This window comes from Penicillium brevicompactum (assembly GCF_028827555.1).
Source record: "Penicillium brevicompactum strain IBT 35665 chromosome Unknown utg000001l_segment0_segment0, whole genome shotgun sequence".
NCBI classification, from domain to species: domain Eukaryota; kingdom Fungi; phylum Ascomycota; class Eurotiomycetes; order Eurotiales; family Aspergillaceae; genus Penicillium; species Penicillium brevicompactum.
In genome coordinates, this window is record NW_026623203.1 from 7290109 (window position 1) to 7310403 (window position 20295).

Consider the following 20295-nt stretch of genomic DNA (forward strand, 5'->3'; position numbering starts at 1 on the left):
CTCTTTCCGTCAACTCTTTCGACTAAAGCGATCATGGCGAATGGTCTATCTATTCGTGTGCTGTCCAAACTGGACTCACCTACGGTGCACCCCTTTGCTCAGCCTACTAAGAAAATCCATGAGTCGCAAGATGTTTCGACCTTTTTGACCTCCAAAGCTTACACTGACATCATGACCTGGATCTTACAATTGAATCGATCCATGTTCCCATTGAAACTGCCCGACAATACTACTCAAGCTTGGACTATCAACAGTGATGCGATCCAGTATTCCGCTCCCGTCCGCCAGCTGCAGCGACTCCTCCTCAAACTCGAAGATATCATACAAGAAGTTCCCCCGGATACTGGTCCCCGCAGATTTGGAAATATAAGCTTTCGGAGGTGGTGTGAGGTTGTTGACAGTCGAGCCTCCGACCTATTGAAAGAATGTCTTCCGGCGGAGCTCTTGCAACAAGGATCGTCCGAAGAAGGCGGTCCGACAGCCGAGACTGAGTTAAAAGCATACTTGATGGGCAGCTGGGGAAGCGGGCAGCGCTTAGACTATGGCACAGGCCATGAACTGAGCTTTCTCGCATTCCTTGGTGGAATATGGAAGTTGAACGGCTTCCCCCAAGCTGAGCCAGGCGTGGAGGAAAGAGCCATTGTTATCGGAGTGGTTCACCCGTGCGTCAACTATATCTCTCCATAACATCTGTATCTCCATTGCTGACGTCTTTTTTTAGCTACTTGGACCTCATTCGAAAACTGATAAAGACTTACAACCTAGAACCTGCTGGCTCTCACGGTGTCTGGGGACTTGATGATCACTCCTTTGCTCCCTATATCTTTGGGTCTGCCCAATTTTCACCTGCGATCAGCGAAAGCGACCTTACACCCGAAGAAGGCTCACTACTCAATGCACCAGACCCAGGCGGCGTCGCCAAAGCAAATATTGTGGAAAGAGAACGTCAAACTAACTTATACTTCGCTGCTATCGGGTTCATTTACGACGTGAAAAGAGGCCCGTTCTGGGAGCACAGCCCCATGCTCTTCGATATCTCCGGTATACGAGCCGGCTGGGGCAAGATCAATAAAGTATGTATTTTGAATCTTGATGATAGTGGCTGAGCTAACAGACCGCAGGGAATGGTCAAAATGTACAACGCCGAGGTTCTTTCAAAATTCCCCGTGGTACAGCACTTCCCGTTCGGCTCTTTGTTCAGTTGGGATCGTGATCCAAATGCCATCCCACCCCCTTCCACAGTGCATACTACTTCTGGTCCGCAGGCGCGTCCCGTTGCACCAGATCAGGGCATGCCTTCCGTTGCCGCTGCGCGCCCTATGCCTGGGGCTGGTACCCAGGCTCCCTGGGCTAAATCTGGGTCAGCTGCACAGCCTCCTCCCACGGGCGCAACAGCAGCTCCGTGGGCTGGAACCCGGAGAGAGGGTGCTCCGTTCTCATCGACTGATACCTCTACAAGAGCACTACCGATCATCCCGGATACTTCGAGGATGTCTCCGGGTGCTATGGCTCCTACGAGAGCACCCTGGGCATCTGCTCAGCCTACTCAGCCCTCTACGCGAAGTAACGATGAAGTCCATACCAAGGCGCCCTGGGCGAAATGACACAGCCATGAAATAAATCAAAATATCACGGGTCACTTGCTCATAGCTCATAAGAATGTTCATCTTGGGCTTATGATAATTCACGGCCCCTACTAGCTTTCAACATTTCTTGAATCAGGTTAATGCCAAAGCTGCAACTGTGATGATAGGTACAATGTGGTAACAAGTCCTTGCGGTGAGATATAAGGTAGTAAGACAGTTCAGTATCAAATTTCCTAAGTGCAGTCTTCCAAGGTTCCACCCTGATTCTATGTTGATCACTCGAGCTACTTGGTCTATTAGTGGGTGATCAGATATTCTTCCACAAACAGCCCTGGAGGGTTGTCGGGTCTTTCTTATAGTCCGGTGAGGAAACAAAATCCCCCCATCCTGGTCAAACTCAAGCGTCGGAACAAGTAGGATCGATAATTTGATGATCCACAAAGCAGCAGGCATCAAGATTCGACGAATATCGGACCGAGGAAGACAGCTGGGCGAATCACGGCGGAAGATGAGGGTCCGCTGCCAAGATATCGGGCCGGAGTCCACCATATGCCAAGCCCTGAGGATCGATATCGCCTCATGATTTGGGTTCCCATCGCTCTTTTCTTTACCCCGGTCATTTGTTCAGATTGTCAGATTCTAAACATTAGTCTAAAGCCTTGGCATCATGAATTGTCCCTCTCGAACAGACGATACTATGAAGCATGCTGGGTGGAACCAGAGCCCACGGTTCTTCCCTCCTGAATTGACCACTCGTCAAGATCTCAATGGTATTGCAAATGCCCGTGAGATTGAGGTCGACGGCAATGGTACAAGTGTATTACAAGGAAGTTCCAATTGGATGGGCACGCCTCCGATAGAAGAAAAGGATGCCGGTGATGACCTCACCTTGGGACGCGAGGCGTCCCTGACTTTGTCAGGTATCAACACTTGGGTGAATATCACATACGTTACCATGGCTCACCGAAATTATAGGACGTCTCGCTTCCCACAACGCCAAATCTGGGCTTGTTCACGCAAGACTAGGCTCAACCGACGATGTACTCCCGTCATACCAGAGTGTTAAGGACTGGGCCTTGTGGCTTCTTTCCGTACTCTTCGTTTCGGGTCTCATCTCATTCAACTCATTGAAAGAGCGCTTTGCCTCCAAAGAGGCAGTTGTGCTGGAGTTACCGCTTGAACAGTACCCTGTGGCTGCAAAGCGATCAAGCTGTGCTCAAGGAGGTGTTCGCGGTGATGCGTACGATCTCCCTCTTCACGTCGCAGCCTTGTTCATCATCTTGGGTACTTCTTCAATTGCGTGTGCATTCCCTATTCTTGCAACTCGGTTTCCTCGCATGCGCATCCCGCCATCTTTCTTATTCTTTGTCAGTCACTTTGGAACTGGCGTGCTGATTGCGACCGCATTTGTGCATCTTCTTCCGACTGCTTTCACCTCGCTTGGAGACCCATGTCTTTCCAACTTTTGGACAAAAGACTACCCCGCCATGCCAGGTGCCATTGCATTGGCTGGTATCTTTCTAGTCACGATCATCGAAATGGTCTTCAGTCCCGCGCAAAGCATTTGTCGTGGAGGAAAGCAACCCACAAGTCGGAGACCGACTTCTTCATCTTCATCTTCGGCTACTGCAGGTGCCACAGCCCCGACATGTGAAGAACTCGGATGTCCTGAAACCTGCATAGAGCGCAGCCCCCGTGCTGCTGGCATGGAGGGCCGACCCCATCTTCGGGACATGGGCCCACTGATTGGGAGATCGGCTAGTATCAGTAGAACCATTCATCGTATGGGAGATGGTACTGATGAAATTGTTCGAGTCTCCTCTGCTCCCGATGTTCAAACTCATCATGAGAAAGAAAACGGCACCATTCAGTCTGATGTAGAACGTCACGACGACACATTCGATCTGACCCCGGAACAGAAACAAAAGAAAGAGACCATGCAAGTATACCTTCTCGAAATGGGAATTCTGTTCCATAGTGTGTTCATCGGCATGTCACTCAGCGTCTCGGTTGGTAACGAGTTTGTGATCTTGTTGATTGCCATCGTATTCCATCGTGAGTCCCCCATCACCCATCACCCATAATGCATTCTAATAACCTCGTCCAAAGAAACCTTCGAGGGCCTTGCGTTAGGATCTCGTATCTCCGCTTTGCCCTGGTCGGACAAACAGATCCAGCCTTGGATCATGTCACTCGCCTATGGCTGCACGTATGTTGACACATCTTCCTTAGCCGAGCTCAGACATTCTAACCAGCCTCTAGGACCCCGATTGGACAGGCCATCGGTCTCGCAACCCACACCCTTTACAGTCCAGATTCCGAGGTTGGTCTGTTAGTCGTTGGTATCATGAATGCAATTTCCGCAGGACTGTTGATTTTTGCATCCCTCGTTGAACTCATGTCGGAGGACTTCCTCAGTGATGAAAGCTGGCGTATTCTTCGTGGTAAGAGGAGGGTGTATGCTTGCATCCTAGTATTCATGGGAGCCTTCTGCATGAGTATTGTTGGAGCTTGGGCTTGAACATTATGGAGCTTGGCCATACATGGGCTTTGGGTGAACAAGATCGTGGCCCATGCAATGAGCGAATCGCACGTGGGTTCCCTCCCAAAGCGAAAATCAGTTCGGGGAGGCTCAATGCTGCAGGTTTGGTGATCCCTGGTGTGAATTGTGTGAATGGTATAGATGCAGGTGGTATAGATAGAACAAGGCGGCGGTTGATGGTGCTTTGGTGCACATGTTTCGGTCTCCTTGGGGTACCGAACGAGATAGATAGTAACAAGAAAACTTTTGCATTATGATGATATTCAAGATACAGTTTCGGCCCCATAAACAATCTGTCCTAGGTCTTTTACCTTTTTCGAATCTCCCGAGGTGGGGATGGTCAATCTGCGTCTCGGTCAGTCTCGACTTATCTCGACTTGTCTTGGGAAGAGATTGGACAATTCCGCAAGTTGCAGTAGATACTCCGTACGATGGACTGGCATCAAGAGAACATTAACCCCTCGTGTTAGATATTGTAGTCAGACTTTCTAGTGGAATGACAGCTTAATAAAGATTGAGTAGAATAGCCATCAGCCTGGGTGTGAAGACAGTGGTTTGTCAACGCAGCCTCAGCAAAATCAACATGGCCAATGCCACAAAAGGTTCAAGGCATCTACGCATCCAGACGTCTGTTTGGGGGCTAGAAAAAGTGTCACAATATCGAAGTCACAAGGTCAGGCTTAGCAAAGTCAATGCGCTTTCACATCCTCAATAGCCAGTCGGCTTGTGGCAAGCGGCCGTGATCCAGTAGTGATCGGGGAATCATCTTCCCCCCGCACTGTAAGACTATTCCCAGTCCTGGCCCAGTCAGTATGGACTCTGTATTCACATCTGGATGACGAAGATACAATCTTACCATTTCTTCGTAAAGCGAGTCGTATGGGGGAGGCGCATCATCGTATTCAGAGTCATACCCGTACCTTCGATTCTCCCCAGATTCGAACTCATCCCCGTTGTCAGGCTCGCCCCATTCGCGTGATTGATAGTAGTTGTTGACTGGGAGATTGATATTGTTCTGCGCCTGTATCCCACCATATGCAGGACGCTTGGCAATTTGTGGCTGATGCGTTGTCTCAACATCGCCGATTGCCCTTTTCTTATTGGCGGTTGTAGTCTTGGGTGTTGCGGCTTTCGCAGCAGTGATTTTGGCCGCGGAGGCTTTGGGGGCCGTCGCCTTCTTTGGGGCAGGGGCTTTGGCCGCAGTAGCCTTTTTAACGGTAGGTTTCGGGGCAGCCGGAGCTTTCGCCGTCGTGGTCTTTACAAGAGCTGCTTTACCTGTTGTTTTCGGGGCTGCGGCGGTCTTTGTGGCAGCTTGTTTGGGAGCAGCAGCCTTGGGAGCAGCAGCCTTAGGGGTAGCTTTCACCGCAGCAGGGGGCTTCGTCGGAGTAGCCTTTTTGGCCACCGCTTTTTTGGTTGATGTAGCTTTGGACTCCACGGGCTTTGAAGTGGAGGTTGTCTTAGTGATCACGGATTTTGTTGTGACAGACTGTTTTGTGACGGTTTTTGTTATGACAGTCTTGGTGCTTGACTTTCCTTGTCCTCCAGCAACTGAAATCTCTGCTTCCTGGTTCTTCCAAGCCTTCTTCAGGTTCTTTTCGATCTGCAGGATATCTTTGGGTACACTGATGCCACCATCTTGTAAGGCTTTCAACAACCTCATCTTGGCGGTCGCTTTGACCTTCGACGGTGGAAGACCATAATGAAGGAGCTGTGCTTCATACCAATGACCTGGATGATCTGGTGTACTGTCTATGCCTGTGTCGTACAGAGCTTTGATCTCAGGGGGCGCCGCACGCCGGTGAATCTGTCCACCAGATGCGGCGACGTAGAAAGTGTCAACATTGAAAGAGAATTGGCCCTCTGTAGCAGGATTCATGGTCTGATTGATAAAGAGATGGGAAGAAAGAGTTTGAGAGATAAATCGTCAACCTCCAGCACTTCAACTGTCGTTTGAGGGTACAAACGATACAAACAAGGCCAAGCCCAAAATGGGTAGCTCCCATGTGCAGTCCCATGGATGCTGTCCGTGCAGACCAGATCTATTGCTTGTGGCCTACTCCGTACACAAGATGATCCCATGATCTAAGACTCTTCTGTTCAATGTGTGTCTGGGTATATTTATGTACATTATCAGGAGAAGTCTACCTCGGGTAGTCCTCTCTTTTCCATGGCTGCCTGTACACTATCCTGCATAAGTCGTATAGCCACATCCCATGAGATAGTTCCATCGGGTCGCGACCCTTGGGCATTCTCGGGCTCTTGTTGCAGGTGTTCTTCGATCAACCACATCAGCCAGCGTATGACTGAAACCGCTTTGTCTATGTCCTTTTCGTTCACCGTCACATTAGTCAGGTATGTACACAGCGAGGTGACGTCTTCGTCATAGGGACCACCAGCTGCAAATGCTTCGTGCCATGCGCCGACAGCATCTCGAAGATCTGGTAACTCTGAAAGACGCTGTGATGTAAACACCGGTCGTTGCGGGAGAGCCGGAAGAGGAAGACGTTTCTCAACCACCGCCGAGGTGGAAGGAGCTTCCTGTTGTCGAGATGGTGGTCTTTGGGCGGGTGTCGTGGCCCGTGGGCGCTGCTGCATGCGATTCCGCTTTTGCTCTTCGAGAATTTCCTGCTTTATATCCTCGGGTAGTGCTGCAAGAAAATCGGCCGACACTTCAGCCGGCTCTTCAATGTTTGGTGAAGGCTGTCTGGACGTCGCCTGCTCAACACTGATAGGCGCGGCCACTGGTCGTGGGCAAACAAATCCGAAGCCTGACTGGTTCAGTGTTTGAGTTTTTGCATTCTTAGCAAGCGTGACCGACTTGGGTGGGCGCCCCCGTCTCTTTTTTGGTGGAGACACTGGCCTCCTAGGTTTCAAAGGGCCAGGAAGAGGGAGGGGTGGCTGCGATTCGGGCATGATTGGTTCGGGTGAGGTCTCGGCCACAGAGGCAGATTGTTGGTAATACCCCAGCACTTCTTTACGAACATCTTCAGGTAATGCGGCCAATGTTTCAGGGTCGAGTTGGGACTGGGGAGGCAGGTCTACTTGCTCCACTGATCGAGCCTCGCGCGGAGGAGGGCATGGAGAACCTGCGCGCGGATTGTGTCGCGGCTTTGATTGCGCAACAAGTTTTGACCTGATATCTGACGGTAACTCGGCAATCACCTTTGGATCTGCCTGTGTAGGCATGATGAACTGAGATCCCGAGATATTTAGCGGTTTATGTGCACTGTCGCTGAGGACTGGGTCCGCTTGGATCCGCTTGGATTCGTCTTTGTTTGGACTCTCCAGTTCGTCAGGATCAGCAGGTGGGATTTCTTTCTTGCGAGGCGGGGACATATTGAAGTTGAGCTGTCGCTGGCTGCTTTCCATTCCCGAGGAGCCAGTTTTGAATGGTTCAAGCTTGGTCATCTGTACACCTAGACCTCTCAGGTCCCCCGGGGAGAAGTTAAAGCTTCTCAACATTGAGATCGCTTCTTTTGCAACGACATCTGGTGAATTTGTTGCAACCCCGAGAGCAACACTTTTGTTGAAGGTATCGCATTTGCCATGGCCGAGATGTTTGACTGCCTCGAGAGGAGCATCCATAGATCGTCTCATGACCTTGAGTGTGAGTTGCTTTCCCTTGACCAAATTTTCCATCAACCTTCGGTTCAGCTCCGCGCACAACGACCGTACAAAATCGTCAGCTTGATCCTGATTGACAAATCGAATGCCCCAATTGACCTCGGCTGAAACAGACTTTCTGATGACTTGGTCACCGACTTCTGTCCGGTCAATCCCACGAGCGTATTCCCACATCTTGATCCCGGTCTTGGGTCCCAGGCCAGATATCAGTCTCTCTTTCGGTAGAGCTCTGATATCTTTAACGAACTTCACATTCATTTCTTCAAGCTTCGCCGCCATGCTGTGGCCCACTCCTGGTAAATCACGGACTGTGAGCTCTCCAATGAAATCCAAAACAGCATCTGGTTTCAATTGAAACTGCCCAGCAGGCTTTGCTTTCCTGAGCGAAACTTTAGCGAGCAGAATGTTGCTACCAATTCCAACAGATACCGCACATCCAGTCTTTTCTTTGATCGAATTCCGCAATTCCAGTGCAATATCATCTGCTTTGGCTTGCTCGCGATCAACTGAGCCTTCTGATACATTCCTCCCGTCGGAACCACCAGCATCCAAGCACATGCTTGTAACATCAATCAAAGCTTCGTCGATACTGACACTCTGCACAGTCCCGTCTATAGCAAGTATCGCGCTATAGAATTTGCGACTTGCATCTTCATAGGCGGGAAAATCGTAAGGAAGAACTTTGAGATCAGGGCATAATTCCAAAGCGCCTTTCATCCACGTCCCATTCTTCACACCTTGTGCACGAGCAGGATAGTTGCAGCTAGCAATTTCTGACCCCGAACCGGAGCCATGGGCGATAGCCACCGGTTTGTCTTTGAGTTCAGGGTGCTTGAGAAGTGAAACGGCCGCGAAGAACGAGTCGAAGTCCACGTGGAGGATATACCGTCTCACGCCAGATAAAGGCTTCCTTTTTGACGCATGGGATTGTGTTTTCTCGTTGGTTGCTGCCTGTAGTTGGGCTTTCAACTCCGCCTTCCATGTGGATAGATGGTGAAGCCTCGACTCTTTGTAATATTGCTGCAGAAAGTCCGGATTTACCACGCTCGATTTCTGCATCCGGGGATCCAAGAGGAGCTGTGCATTGTACTCTTCGGATGTGAGATCAGCTTTGGTAGAATTTGCAGTTCGGGTGAGTGTAGCTGGAGCGGGCAAATCGGTCGATCCAGGGTCTGGGTCGAAATCCAGTGCTTTCTCTGGGATCTGAGCGGGCTCCACGTCATCACTGGCGTGATCCGTCCTTGTTCGAGGTGTGACTTCAGCTTCTGTCTCCTTGATTATGGAGCTAGGGAAATCGCCATAATCGGATTGGGACTGCTGGCTTGGCACAGCCGGGGTGACCACCTGCATTTGTGAAGGTTTCGAATGTACAGATGGTGTCACGGGAGCGGAACCAGTGTCAAGGCCAGTTTGAGCGGTGCTCATCTCTCGCAGTTGGGTGTTATACCAGCTGGTTCTTGATTGGTCCTTGTAGCCCAAACGGGGAGTGTTTGTCTGGCTCGTGAACTGGCCATCGTCAAACTTCAGCACCCTTTGTGCGTGTCCCTCGTCTACAATTCTATATTCGTCCCATGGTAGCAAGCGTCCTGCTTTGACACTGTCCGTTACCCACGCAGGTTTCACTATGCGATACCGGCGAAATTCCTCTCGCTTCTTGGGTGTCAGAGCACTGGCAATGATATGAGTCGCTGTAGTTTTGCCATCTAGGTATTGAAGAAACCCACCCCCATGACTGACAATCATTCGATGAAGGTCTGACAGGGAAGGCTGGGTATACCCATTAACATGAGCAACTACTCCACGAAAGATTGGTGGAGAGTCACCAGCTGCAGCTCGAATTTCTGCATCGAGATTCTGCAGCTTCATCTTTTTTCGTCGCATGTAATCTCCGAAGCCTCCAAAGCTGGAAGCCTCATACTCGTCGCCCGCTTCATTGCTGAAGTCATCTAGACGCGGTCAGATAAGAAGTGGAGACACGACGATCAACACATACGATTCTCTATGCGTTTACGCACAGCGCTGGAGTTTATCTCATGACGGGAGCCCATTTTGGGCTGCAGTGACCACCATGACCGACTTTCGCAGTGATATCAAAGAAACAAGGTTCAGCTTTCGAAGCTCGGCGCGCATCACGTGGGGCCAAGCTGTCCAGACAGCGGTCAATCCCAGCAAAACTTTAGCGGTGAGGCTACCGTTGATATCATTGATCGATTTTTTTTTTCTCTGATTTTTTGCCGCATACATCTTGTAGCATCTTTTCTTTTCTTCCCTTTTCTTTCCTCCCATCCACTCAATTATTTTCTTGTGGTTCATTCCTTCTTTATTCAATCTTTTCTGCTATCTACAAGGTCCCTTTGATCTTATCTATTCACAATGTCTGCCGTTCAGCCAGTCGCAGTCTATGCGCTCCGGGTTCCTCCCGGTGCCATGGTTGCCGCAGTCCCCAATGCTGCTGCTTCTGTTAGTGATACCAGCTAAAATTACGCTCAATCTTTGACTAATATCGTATCCAGTTCCGCATCAGCATGGCTGCCATCGATCCCGATGAGGCTCCCGAGTATGAGGACGATGAGGACACCAGCAAGCCCGCCCGCGCCACTCTGAAGATCGTTCGCGCTCCTCCCGGTCTTGATCTCGAGGACTCTGACGAGGATGACGAGGACTACAGCGATGAGGAGGATGAGGAGGACTCTGATGATGAGGATGTCAACGGTGGTCCCAGTGACAAGGAGAAGGCCCGCAAGCTGAAGGAGGCCGCTGCCCGCAAGGACCTCGAGGATGCTATGGAGGAGGACGATGAGGATGAGGACGATGAGGACTTCGACTTGAAGGCCGCCATCTCCAAGCTTATCAAGGGCAAGGGTCCCGCTCTCGACGACGAGGACTCCGAGTCCGACGAGGGTCTCGAGCTCGATGAGAACGTTATCTGTACTCTCAGCCCCAGCCAGGTAAGATTACTTCTGCTTTCTCTCTCTCGCATTCATGGGGATATATGTGGCTAATTCCCCGATAGAACTTCCAGCAGCCTCTTGACATCACCGTCTGCGAGGGTGAGCCCGTTTTCTTCAAGGTCACCGGAAACCACACTGTCTTCCTGACCGGTAACTACGTCATTGGTCTCGACGAGGGTCACGACCACGACCACGACCACGATGATGAGGATGACGAGGACGATGAGGATGACTACGACCTCTCCCCCGATGAGGATGAGCTCGACATGGATGAGCTCATGGCCATGCAGGAGGATGACGACAGCGACGATCTTGATGATATGGAGGACCCCAGAATCACCGAGGTCGAGAGCGAGGAGGAGGCCCCCAAGCTTGTTGAGTCCAAGAAGGGCAAGAACAAGCGCGCTGCTGAGGAGGAAGCCAGCCTCGACGAGCAGATGGCCAAGGCCAGCAAGGCTAAGGCCACTAAGGCCGAGGAGCCCGCTCTTACCAAGGCCCAGCAGAAGAAGCTCAAGAAGAACAACGGTGATGCCGCCGCTGTCGAGCCCAAGGAGGCCAAGAAGGAGGCCAAGGCCGATAAGAAGACCGTCCAGTTCGCCAAGAACCTCGAGCAGGGCCCTACTCCCTCCGGCGACAAGCCCACCACCGGCACCCTCGGCGTGAAGGAGGTCCGCGGTGTCAAGCTTGACGACAAGAAGCTCGGTAAGGGTGTCGCCGCTAAGAGCGGTAACACTGTTGCCATGCGCTACATTGGTAAGCTCGAGGACGGCAAGGTCTTCGACTCCAACAAGAAGGGCAAGCCTTTCACCTTCAAGCTCGGCAAGGGTGAGGTCATCAAGGGCTGGGACATCGGTGTCGCCGGTATGTCCGTTGGTGGCGAGCGTCGCATCTCCATCCCTCCCGCCCTCGCCTACGGCAAGAAGGCTCTCCCCGGCATCCCCGGTAACTCCAAGCTCATCTTCGATGTCAAGCTCCTTGAGATCAAGTGAACTGTTTGATAACTACCGTACGTCTTTTCACCGGGGTGTTTGAGGATACCGGTTTAATTGCATGATTCCCGTGATATCCATTGCTGTCTTTTTTCTGCTCACTCCCCACTGCATGTGGCATGGATGAGATGATCGCGAGGAATTTGTATCCCTGCATGGAAAAAGTGACTGTTTATTGCTATATGTTTTGTACTGTGTATTACTTTATTATTGAATCCATCATATGATGTTGAATCTGTCATCCCGTCTTAACAACCTTGTAACAGTCCAGGGGTGCCCAGGTGTACCTACTCACGTAGACCTTTCCAGAGGTTTTGAACAAAAAATTCCTTCGAGCCCCCGGGGCCCATCCAAACCTAGAATTGTCCAAATTCCATCCATTGCATAGCAAATTAAAACTCCAGCGCTCGAATCTTCTGATGTTGGGGTCTGCTCTAGTAACTCCCGATCCAACTTTAGATATCGAGATGCTCTGAGGGTTCCAAGGCTACAACTCACTTCATGCGCAGGCAGACTATTAACTGCCCTGATCGGGTTTCCCCTTGAATACCACACCCTCCAGGGCTGTATAAACGCTCGTTGGTCAGTGAGTAGCTATAACTCGAGTCATCCATGGATGGATCATCCAAACCCTCTCTCGAGGTCCGTCCGAACCATGGCTTCGAATATATATGTACTCATCAACCTCGAGACTGGATCCGGTAAACAATTTTCAGCCAGGCGGAAAACAAAAAGAGGCGTAATAAACCGATGATTGAAAAATATTAAAGAAAAGCATTGACCACCTGATCAATCAATACGCAGGCTTAATGACTAGAGATCGTGCATCTCATCTGCGGGTCTGCCATATTGGAACAACGTTGAAACTAGATTGTATCGGCGATTGGACTGGCTTTTGCTCATGAAGCATTGTTTGCTTGCCTCTTCCATCGAACTGGGCTTGTGGTTTAGTGGTATAATACTCCCTTAGCATGGGAGTGGTCCGGGGTTCGATTCCCCGCGAGTCCATTCTTTTTTTCTTTTTACCCCTTCAAAAACTTTTACCCCTTCAAAAACTTTTACCCCTTCAAAAACCCGGCTCCGCGGCTGAAGCTTGTCATCAGATCAGCCCGGCCTCCTCTAAAAGGAGGAAACATATCAATTGGTTGGAGGGTTGTAAAACCATGTCGCACTTCAACTAGTACGCCTTTCTCCCAATAAGGTCGATTTTTTCTCCTCACTTGGTTTCGACTGAATTTTGATGTTAGGCTCAGTCAAAGAAACGTTCTATCATCAATCGACTTTTTCTCGTATGATTGGGCCAAGTTTCTAACAGGTAGGATAAATCATACGCATGAGTTAAGGTAGAATTTTTATTCCATATTGAGTACAAATCGGCCGCCTCAACCCAGCGTGGTCAGACAAAAAAGGTTGGGTGTATTTACTAGCATTCATCAAGTGGGATACCGACTGACCCCCAAAGTCCACATCATTGCGGAGTACGGAGCACGGAGTACACGTTCTCTACGGAGGACCCGTTCATACATTAGCTATCTGCAGGATGAGCTCAGAGTGCCAGCTCCGATCAATAAATGCAGCCCATACATGTCGTGGACACCTGGGTAGACGTTTTGATTGGTTCCGGCGACCACGTACTCTGTACGACCTGTAGTTACCGAGTACTCCGTACATAGCCCTGGAGGACCAACCTGATGACATACAAGCATTTCATAATAGCTGAAGCATCCCATTTCAAATCCTATTACGGAGTAGATCGGCACGAATCATCGGGGAAGATCGGCCTTGCCATCGTTTGCTTTTTGCTTTACTTGGAAGCTGCATACAGTTCAGGTCGCCACGTCAAGTCAAATCCACAGTGAACTAACAAAACAAATATTGCCAATGACCTATGTTGACTATACACTGTATCACCTGGGCAGGTTTTTACTACAGTAGCGAATATATAAAGTGTCTTGTCTTCCCACAATCACCCTGGATTACATCGACATATCAGACAAAAATTTGCAACCTACATCTACAAACTTTACCAGCACAATGACTAGCCAGGTTCAAAGTAGGCACCTTGGGAGAACAATTGCTTTCCTGTAACCTTGGAATCATGGGCTAACACACTATGGCAGCTTTTGAGAAGACCATCGGGCCGTGTGTGTGGTAGGTTAACCTTGGAAACACTCCCCAAGATTATTCCCCTCCAACAAACAAACAAACACCTGTGGAACCCCTTTGTTTTCGATACTGATCAAGACTCACGGATCAAGGGCAGCGCCGATAAGAAGACTGGCAGAATAACAGCAGAGTTTGGAGTCAACCTTGGAACCTTCCCGGTGTAGGATACCAGTCCATCCATCCATTCGCTGACTCTCTCCATGACGGAAGTGGTGAAGATATTACTGTACTGGGCGCCCATGGAAAGTTTTTCGTCAAGAGCGAAGGGAATAGTGTCATTGCTCAACTGAATTTACCTACCGGGGGTCATGAGATCAAACTACTCGAATGGGAAAGCCACGTCGCAGGTGATTGCTCAGTCTATCAAGTTTCCTGCTACATCTTTGACTCACTAAAACCATTGACAGGACAACTGCTATTTGGCGCAAACCAAGGCACGCAGACAGTATTTCGGTTCCAAGACTCTGACTCTATGCCTAACATTGAAATCGAGTCCCCACAATTGGTATATTCCGGCGGGGTTCCTGTTGTTGATGTGAATATCACATTCACCAACCTCGAGAAACTGACCACGGGTGGATTGGTAAAAGGGAGTGTGAAGAATCGCCACATCTCGATTACGCTCTACAACGTTGAGACAAATGCGAAGATTGAGGGAGCTCTGGGAGAAGGAGTGAAGTTGATAGAGACTGACTTCGACGGAAGCTACGGTCAAGGCTTCTAGACCGAGACCCAATGTTGTGATCTTTCTTTCATTTAAGCATTAAACTTATCATTGAATGAATTTGAGGTCGTGGATCATCCCAAAGCATCGACTAATAGTGATCGACTTTTCGAGTGAACGTCCATTCACCAAACTTCCAATGTTGGATTTGAAATTTGCGGCGACTTAGCCCACGTTATATTTTCTTTCCATCCAGCTGCTCAATCTTCAATGAATTGATGTCGACACCCTTCAAGGTTCGGCCCTGGTGCCATATAAGCTCACTGGATGTCGACAATAATATCTGAACTTACGTTAATAGCAGTAATACCAGCGTATTCGCCTTCAATGTCGTCGGCGCTAGCGTACACGCTGGTACCGCAATTGGGACAGAAGTAATGGGGAAATCTCTTGGATCCGAAACGATATTCCTGCTCAAAATTGTCAAAAAATCGATGCTCAATCGAAGTTTTTGAACGAGAAGTAGAAGGAATCGGACCTTGGCAGCATCATCGCGATTGTGGAATGTCAGGTCAGGCTTCTTGATATAGACCAGAATATATCCGTTGATACTACAGATGGAACCTGCATGAACAAAGTAATCAAGCAATCAGTAATATTCCGCCAAGATTCATCACCACTCTCCCCGAGGGAAAATATTGTACAGTTGCATGTGTTCACGACTTGATCTTGTATAGGCGATGGAAGCTTCGCCGTGTAGCTGACGTTGCCACAGTGACAACCACCGTCATATGATACCATGCTGGCTGGATCGACTGCAGCTTCCGACATATTGAGACCAATTCTTTGCTTCGAGTGTTGAGAGAATGGAAATGAAAAGCAGCGTCAGCAACAAAGCAAATAGTTGGAGGCACAGCCTTGCGCTACGGTGGCGTGTTTTGGCCCCCAATGAAACATGCCAAGGACTCGTAATGCAAAACCCTCTTTATGTGTTCAGTGTACGGGGTACTGATAATAGGACATTTTGGAGAATCCCAATGAGTCGATAACCATTGAATTCGTAGTTGCTCCCCCATCCAATGAAACTGCAAGTGTGCTGGGGATCTCGTATTTGCAGCATGCGACCCTATCACATTTTCCACAATACGGGCAGCAAACCGGGAAGCCTTCTCGTACATGCAATTAAATCGTACATTCAAGTAAAGATAGTGGAGTCACACGCAAAAGAATAATTGCGATCAAACTCGGCATTGATGCGGGCATCAAAGACAGCATGCATGATCATGCGGGGTCCAGACGGGCAAATTTAAGCATGTCGACTATGTTTCAACGGAAAAAGCAACAAGCATCAAAAACTGGAAATTTGTGTATTAAGATCATGTCCAAGAATTTAAACTAGCGCCGGAAAGTTCGAAATCCAACCGTTTCAGACCTGCTTTGATCTTCGCCTGACAGCGGGGCCCGTTATTCCGCAACTTCATACCTCCGCGTCCATGATGATTGACTACTCATGAACCACGATCGAAACGGGTTGAGGAGTCTTTGCCGCCGGGCTGCCTTGCGCTCCCGTTCTTCGCGTTGCATGTCCATGTAAACATCCGGTGTCATGATCTGAGGAGGCGGCTGAGGATAGTCGGATTGGCGGGACATCTCGAAGCTTGGATGCTCTTTGCTGAGATTGTCTTCGTAGATTGGAGTATCTGGACGAGAGCAGTCGTGTGAATTCTTCTTTTGATCTGTGAATTGAGAAACAGGCGGGTCGACATTGCCGAGGGAGGAGATTGGAAATGCGTCTGCGGTAGGTCCAGACTTTGAGTAGACCGTTATATACCCGGGCCACTTTGATGTGGGTGAATGCAGAGACTCAAATGTATGGTATGCAGGGGACTGATCACTGTCATTGGCCGCCTCTGTCTCCATCGTGAGGTCGAATTGCCTGCTCATCCTTGTAGACCCTGACATGGTGAAGTTTTGACAGAAGGTGGCGTAGGACGCATGAAGGCGTGCTTCTTTTTGCGCTTCCACATCGACACTGGCACATTCCTCCTCGTCTTCGTGGATAGGCTCGTATACCTTGGCATCGGGGAGTTGATGATCTGATGAGCGCCGAGTGTATGGATCTGAGACGCTTGCGTCATCCAGGGCTTTGAGGTTTCTTTCACTCAACTCGTGAGGCTGAGCCCCACCCAGAATTGACTGGGATATCCTTTTGGACACTTTTCTTGTGAGGTGGGAAACTGTGTTTCGCCGAGAAAGCTGACGGACTGGCTCCGTTGAATCTTTTGTGGAGAAAGTGTCACTTGAGGCGAAGGAAGCATCGTCGTTGACGATGTGAACGTCGGGCATTTTGACGAAGCAGAGATGATGTCACACAGGTCGAGTGTAGATCGAGCTCAGAATGATAGACTAGAGATCGTCGAGGGGGCCGATTGGCAATAAATAGTTTCTCAACAGAGATCTCGCAAACAAAGGCAGGTTCACGGTTGGAAATGGAATCTGCATCAGTAAGTAAAGATGCACGATGAAATTACCCAGGTACATATAGTACAGGGTGGTGCTCAAAACAAGTATCGCACGTAGCACGTACCGTTCAGCAAAGATAAGGGCCTAGACGCCTCAGACCATGACATTTGAGGGCCCTGGAGATCGACAGGACAGACTGTTCTTCTATAAACCTATTTATCATTTCGGCATACTACGCTACACCTAGCACAAAGAATGAGCATGTGCCCTGTCTGGGCAATTTGTCGCAAGCTCCAAGACCAGTTCGCGCCATTCCTGTTTGTATCATCGGAGGGTAACGGGGTACCGCTAAGCAAGCCACCATGCACGGTGTTTTGGGAGGGACGTCAGAGGCAACTCGTGTGGTGGATGTATGATAAGGTTGAGTTAAGAAGCCGAAAGTGCCCCGGTGTCTCCTGTATACTTTGGCTGCCTAGTCATGGTAGAAGTCTAAGATGAATGTCATTCTTTTTTTTTTATTTTGACATGTATAATGATCGGGTTGGCAAGTCTAGAGCTCCAACACTGACAAAGGGGCAGTGAGACATTCCAGTCACCCCGCCATCGACTGGTGGCGCCGCTTAGCAGTCGCCTAGTCTCAGACATTGCATTCAATGCACACCGGAGATCACTGGACTTGCCTAGGCAAAGTCCTATTGGCTCTTTTGATACTGTGGAATAGCATGTGGTCATAGATCCCTGCACTCGGACACATTGAGGACTGAGACTCGTTTGTCTGCGGTGAGTCCGGCTCAAGCCACCCAAGTTTAATTAAATTGATCACAGGAGGATCAAATCAGATTGTGAAGATTTGTTTATTTACAACACCTCGTAAGGCATAGCCCATCGAATTATAATATAGGGTCACATTATCCAGACATGCCCTCACGCCCGAGGCCCCAGCGACCAACCTCACGCATGGCTTCGTCGCCGCCTTCAGCCAGACGCCCATCGGCGTTGGAGGGATTGCTGCTGCCCAGAACACCAGCTACACATTGCCAGCCATTGCGGCCACCGCCCCAGCGAAGTACTTCATTCTTGTATCGCTCGCCGGCGGCGCGATCAGTCGCCGCCTGACCGGACTGGAAGACGTCCTGCCAGAGTTTATTGGCGATTGCGCGGTCGAGAATATAGCTGTAGTAAGTGGCGCCGTAGCCATACAAGTGCCCAAAAAAGCCTTGCCATGAAGTACGGGGCTGGATGTTATCCGGGTCGGGGAGACTAGAGTGCTGAGAGAACACCCGGTGATAGATTTCGGTGGAGTCAATGCCAGCCGAGCTGATCTCAGCTGGAATGGAGTGGTATGCCTGGTCGACGAGTGCCATGAGAATCTGCGCCTCATTCTCTACAGCGCCGTAAATAGAACCGTGCGCAGTGCGATCAAGCTCCATGCTTCGCATCATGCTCTCAGATAGAGGTTCATCGGTTCGCCAGTGACGCGCGTACAAAGAAAGCACCTCTGGCGCAGTCGCGAAACTCTCCATCAACACGGAAGGAAGTTCGGCAAAGTCCGTGGCACAACGAGTTCCCGAGATCGACTGGAGAGGCGTTTGGCCGAGGATCGAGTGGACAGCATGGCCCATCTCGTGGAATAGAGTGCGAACGCTCTGCTCGCTGAGAAGGGTTGGCTGACCACTTCCATTGGCCTGCGGCTCCTGGAAGTCACACACGAGAGCGATTGTGGGCAGCTGGCGCAAGGTTTTGGTTTGTGGGTCGACACCGGTCGCCATGCCGTCATTGGGGTGTGCGGATTGGTTCATCGAGGCGCACTCGGCTACCTCTTCCGCCGAGATCTCGCGGGAGCAGCGCAAAGTGAAGTGAGCCGGGTTGGGATGCTTGCTAGGTCGAGTAAACAAGTCACAGTAGACGACTGCAATATGTCTTTCCGATTCGTCTACCACATCCAATCGACGGACATCTGGATGCCAGGTTTCGCCGGGGGATGCTTCGTGTGGAACCAAGCGGACGCCGTAGAGACGGTCGAAGAGTCGAGAGAGACCTTGCATCACTGTTCCCAGAGAGAAGTATTCATTGATCACACCTGCGTGACGAGAGCGACGGGCTTGCGTATACTCTAGAACGCGTTTGTGGACGTAATACGCATGATCCCAAGGTTGAAGGGTAGCATTTCCCTTCAGTTGTTGTAACTTCGCCAATTCGTCCCGTACTGGTCCCCGGTTGCTGGAGACAAGGGAAGTTAGGAAGTTCGACACTGCTTCGGGTGTCTTCGCCATCTTGTCACCTAGAGTCATGTGCGCAAAACTGTTGTAGCCGGTAAGCTGTGCCAGCTCAGCTCTTTTGGTCAAAAGCTCTTCTAATCTGTGTATTTGACGCTTGCTGGAGGTGCGAGTGGCGAGGTATATTTCCTTGCGGACGTCTTCATCACGCACTGAACGCAGAGCAAGCCGAGGGACAATTCCCATGGTAGGAACTGGCGCCTTCTTATTCCATCTCTTGATCTTAGAGACGACTATGGGGTCCAAACCCTGGAGAGCGTTCGCACCGAATGTCACCTGGGACCGCGCGGGTTCCGCGCCGTTCATGAAATCGGAACCCAACTGACTGACATCGTTAGACAAATTTACAAAACGTTGTCGCACATTGGGAGGCATATGAATTGCGGAGTTCGAGAAATCCTTGTTGAGAATTTGAGCCACAATTGTCTCGCCCTCGGTCCAGTGTGATGTCACATCGGGGTTGTTCAAGGCCTTGTTGAGTTGTTCATGCAGCCCTGTCGTCGTATTCAAAACGTTCATGTATTCGAACATGAGAGCCCACGCCTGCGTGGCTGCTTCCTGTATCCGAGGCTCGGGATGAATGGTTCGAATAAAGTCCGATAGGTCGATGACGCGACACAGAAGATCACTCAGTCGGTCAAGGTCTCGTGCTAGAGCTCTGTATTCTTCCACCGTTGAAGCGGCCAGCACCTTGGCGACAATCGCTTGACATCTTTGTAGGGAAACGTTTGCGAATGACATGAAGCCTTCGGGGCTTGTCAAGTACTGGTTCTGTACTAGCCCAGCTTGCCTAGGGGCCGCGGAGCGCTGCTGAGAGAACTCATACCAAAACGGCTGGGAGTCGAAGACCCGTCGTAGGGTCTGGTCATCACTGTTCTTTCTTGGTGCACTGAGTTCTGCGGCATTATAGTCGAACGGCGTCGAGGGCAAAGGCGATGCGGCACTCTCGAAGGCCCGTCTCTGGGGTCGCGGGTGGAGGTATTTGCGACATGTCAACGTTCGTCGCAAAGGGCGAAGCATTGTAGAGACCGTAT

At 50.2% G+C, this 20295-nt stretch overlaps 9 protein-coding genes across 9 annotated transcripts; 4 read left to right on the forward strand and 5 right to left on the reverse strand.

The window, feature by feature from the left end:
• Positions 1-33: 33 nt before the first annotated feature.
• N7506_002357 (serine/threonine-protein phosphatase 2A activator) lies at positions 34-1604 on the forward strand (the record flags this gene model as incomplete). Its single annotated transcript, XM_056951653.1, has 3 exons — positions 34-662; positions 722-1073; positions 1122-1604. 3 exons carry the CDS (start codon positions 34-36, stop codon positions 1602-1604), a joined length of 1464 nt encoding a protein of 487 aa, XP_056817568.1.
• A 649-nt stretch (positions 1605-2253) lies between these two features.
• Positions 2254-4107, forward strand: zrfD (putative plasma membrane zinc ion transporter; the record flags this gene model as incomplete). Its single annotated transcript, XM_056951654.1, has 4 exons — positions 2254-2506; positions 2562-3641; positions 3696-3795; positions 3849-4107. The coding sequence occupies 4 exons, from the start codon at positions 2254-2256 to the stop codon at positions 4105-4107; spliced, it is 1692 nt and encodes a 563-aa protein (XP_056817569.1).
• An 807-nt stretch (positions 4108-4914) lies between these two features.
• N7506_002359 (uncharacterized protein) lies at positions 4915-6004 on the reverse strand (the record flags this gene model as incomplete). Its single annotated transcript, XM_056951655.1, has 2 exons — positions 4915-4926; positions 4985-6004. 2 exons carry the CDS (start codon positions 6002-6004, stop codon positions 4915-4917), a joined length of 1032 nt encoding a protein of 343 aa, XP_056817570.1.
• A 254-nt stretch (positions 6005-6258) lies between these two features.
• On the reverse strand, positions 6259-9800 carry N7506_002360 (putative DNA damage repair protein Mus42; the record flags this gene model as incomplete). Its single annotated transcript, XM_056951656.1, has 2 exons — positions 6259-9698; positions 9746-9800. 2 exons carry the CDS (start codon positions 9798-9800, stop codon positions 6259-6261), a joined length of 3495 nt encoding a protein of 1164 aa, XP_056817571.1.
• A 325-nt stretch (positions 9801-10125) lies between these two features.
• N7506_002361 (FKBP-type peptidyl-prolyl cis-trans isomerase) lies at positions 10126-11692 on the forward strand (the record flags this gene model as incomplete). The annotated part of the gene is made up of 3 exons (XM_056951657.1): positions 10126-10212; positions 10266-10700; positions 10766-11692. 3 exons carry the CDS (start codon positions 10126-10128, stop codon positions 11690-11692), a joined length of 1449 nt encoding a protein of 482 aa, XP_056817572.1.
• A 2113-nt stretch (positions 11693-13805) lies between these two features.
• N7506_002362 (uncharacterized protein) lies at positions 13806-14582 on the forward strand (the record flags this gene model as incomplete). The annotated part of the gene is made up of 2 exons (XM_056951658.1): positions 13806-13834; positions 13988-14582. The coding sequence occupies 2 exons, from the start codon at positions 13806-13808 to the stop codon at positions 14580-14582; spliced, it is 624 nt and encodes a 207-aa protein (XP_056817573.1).
• A 175-nt stretch (positions 14583-14757) lies between these two features.
• Positions 14758-15353, reverse strand: N7506_002363 (GFA family protein; the record flags this gene model as incomplete). The annotated part of the gene is given in 4 exon segments (XM_056951659.1): positions 14758-14865; positions 14876-14992; positions 15061-15146; positions 15227-15353. The coding sequence occupies 4 exon segments, from the start codon at positions 15351-15353 to the stop codon at positions 14758-14760; spliced, it is 438 nt and encodes a 145-aa protein (XP_056817574.1).
• Positions 15354-15986: 633 nt separating this feature from the next.
• Positions 15987-16868, reverse strand: N7506_002364 (uncharacterized protein; the record flags this gene model as incomplete). Its single annotated transcript, XM_056951660.1, has 1 exon — positions 15987-16868. One exon carries the CDS (start codon positions 16866-16868, stop codon positions 15987-15989), a length of 882 nt encoding a protein of 293 aa, XP_056817575.1.
• A 1025-nt stretch (positions 16869-17893) lies between these two features.
• On the reverse strand, positions 17894-20281 carry N7506_002365 (mitochondrial intermediate peptidase; the record flags this gene model as incomplete). Its single annotated transcript, XM_056951661.1, has 1 exon — positions 17894-20281. One exon carries the CDS (start codon positions 20279-20281, stop codon positions 17894-17896), a length of 2388 nt encoding a protein of 795 aa, XP_056817576.1.
• Between the last annotated feature and the right edge of the window lie 14 nt (positions 20282-20295).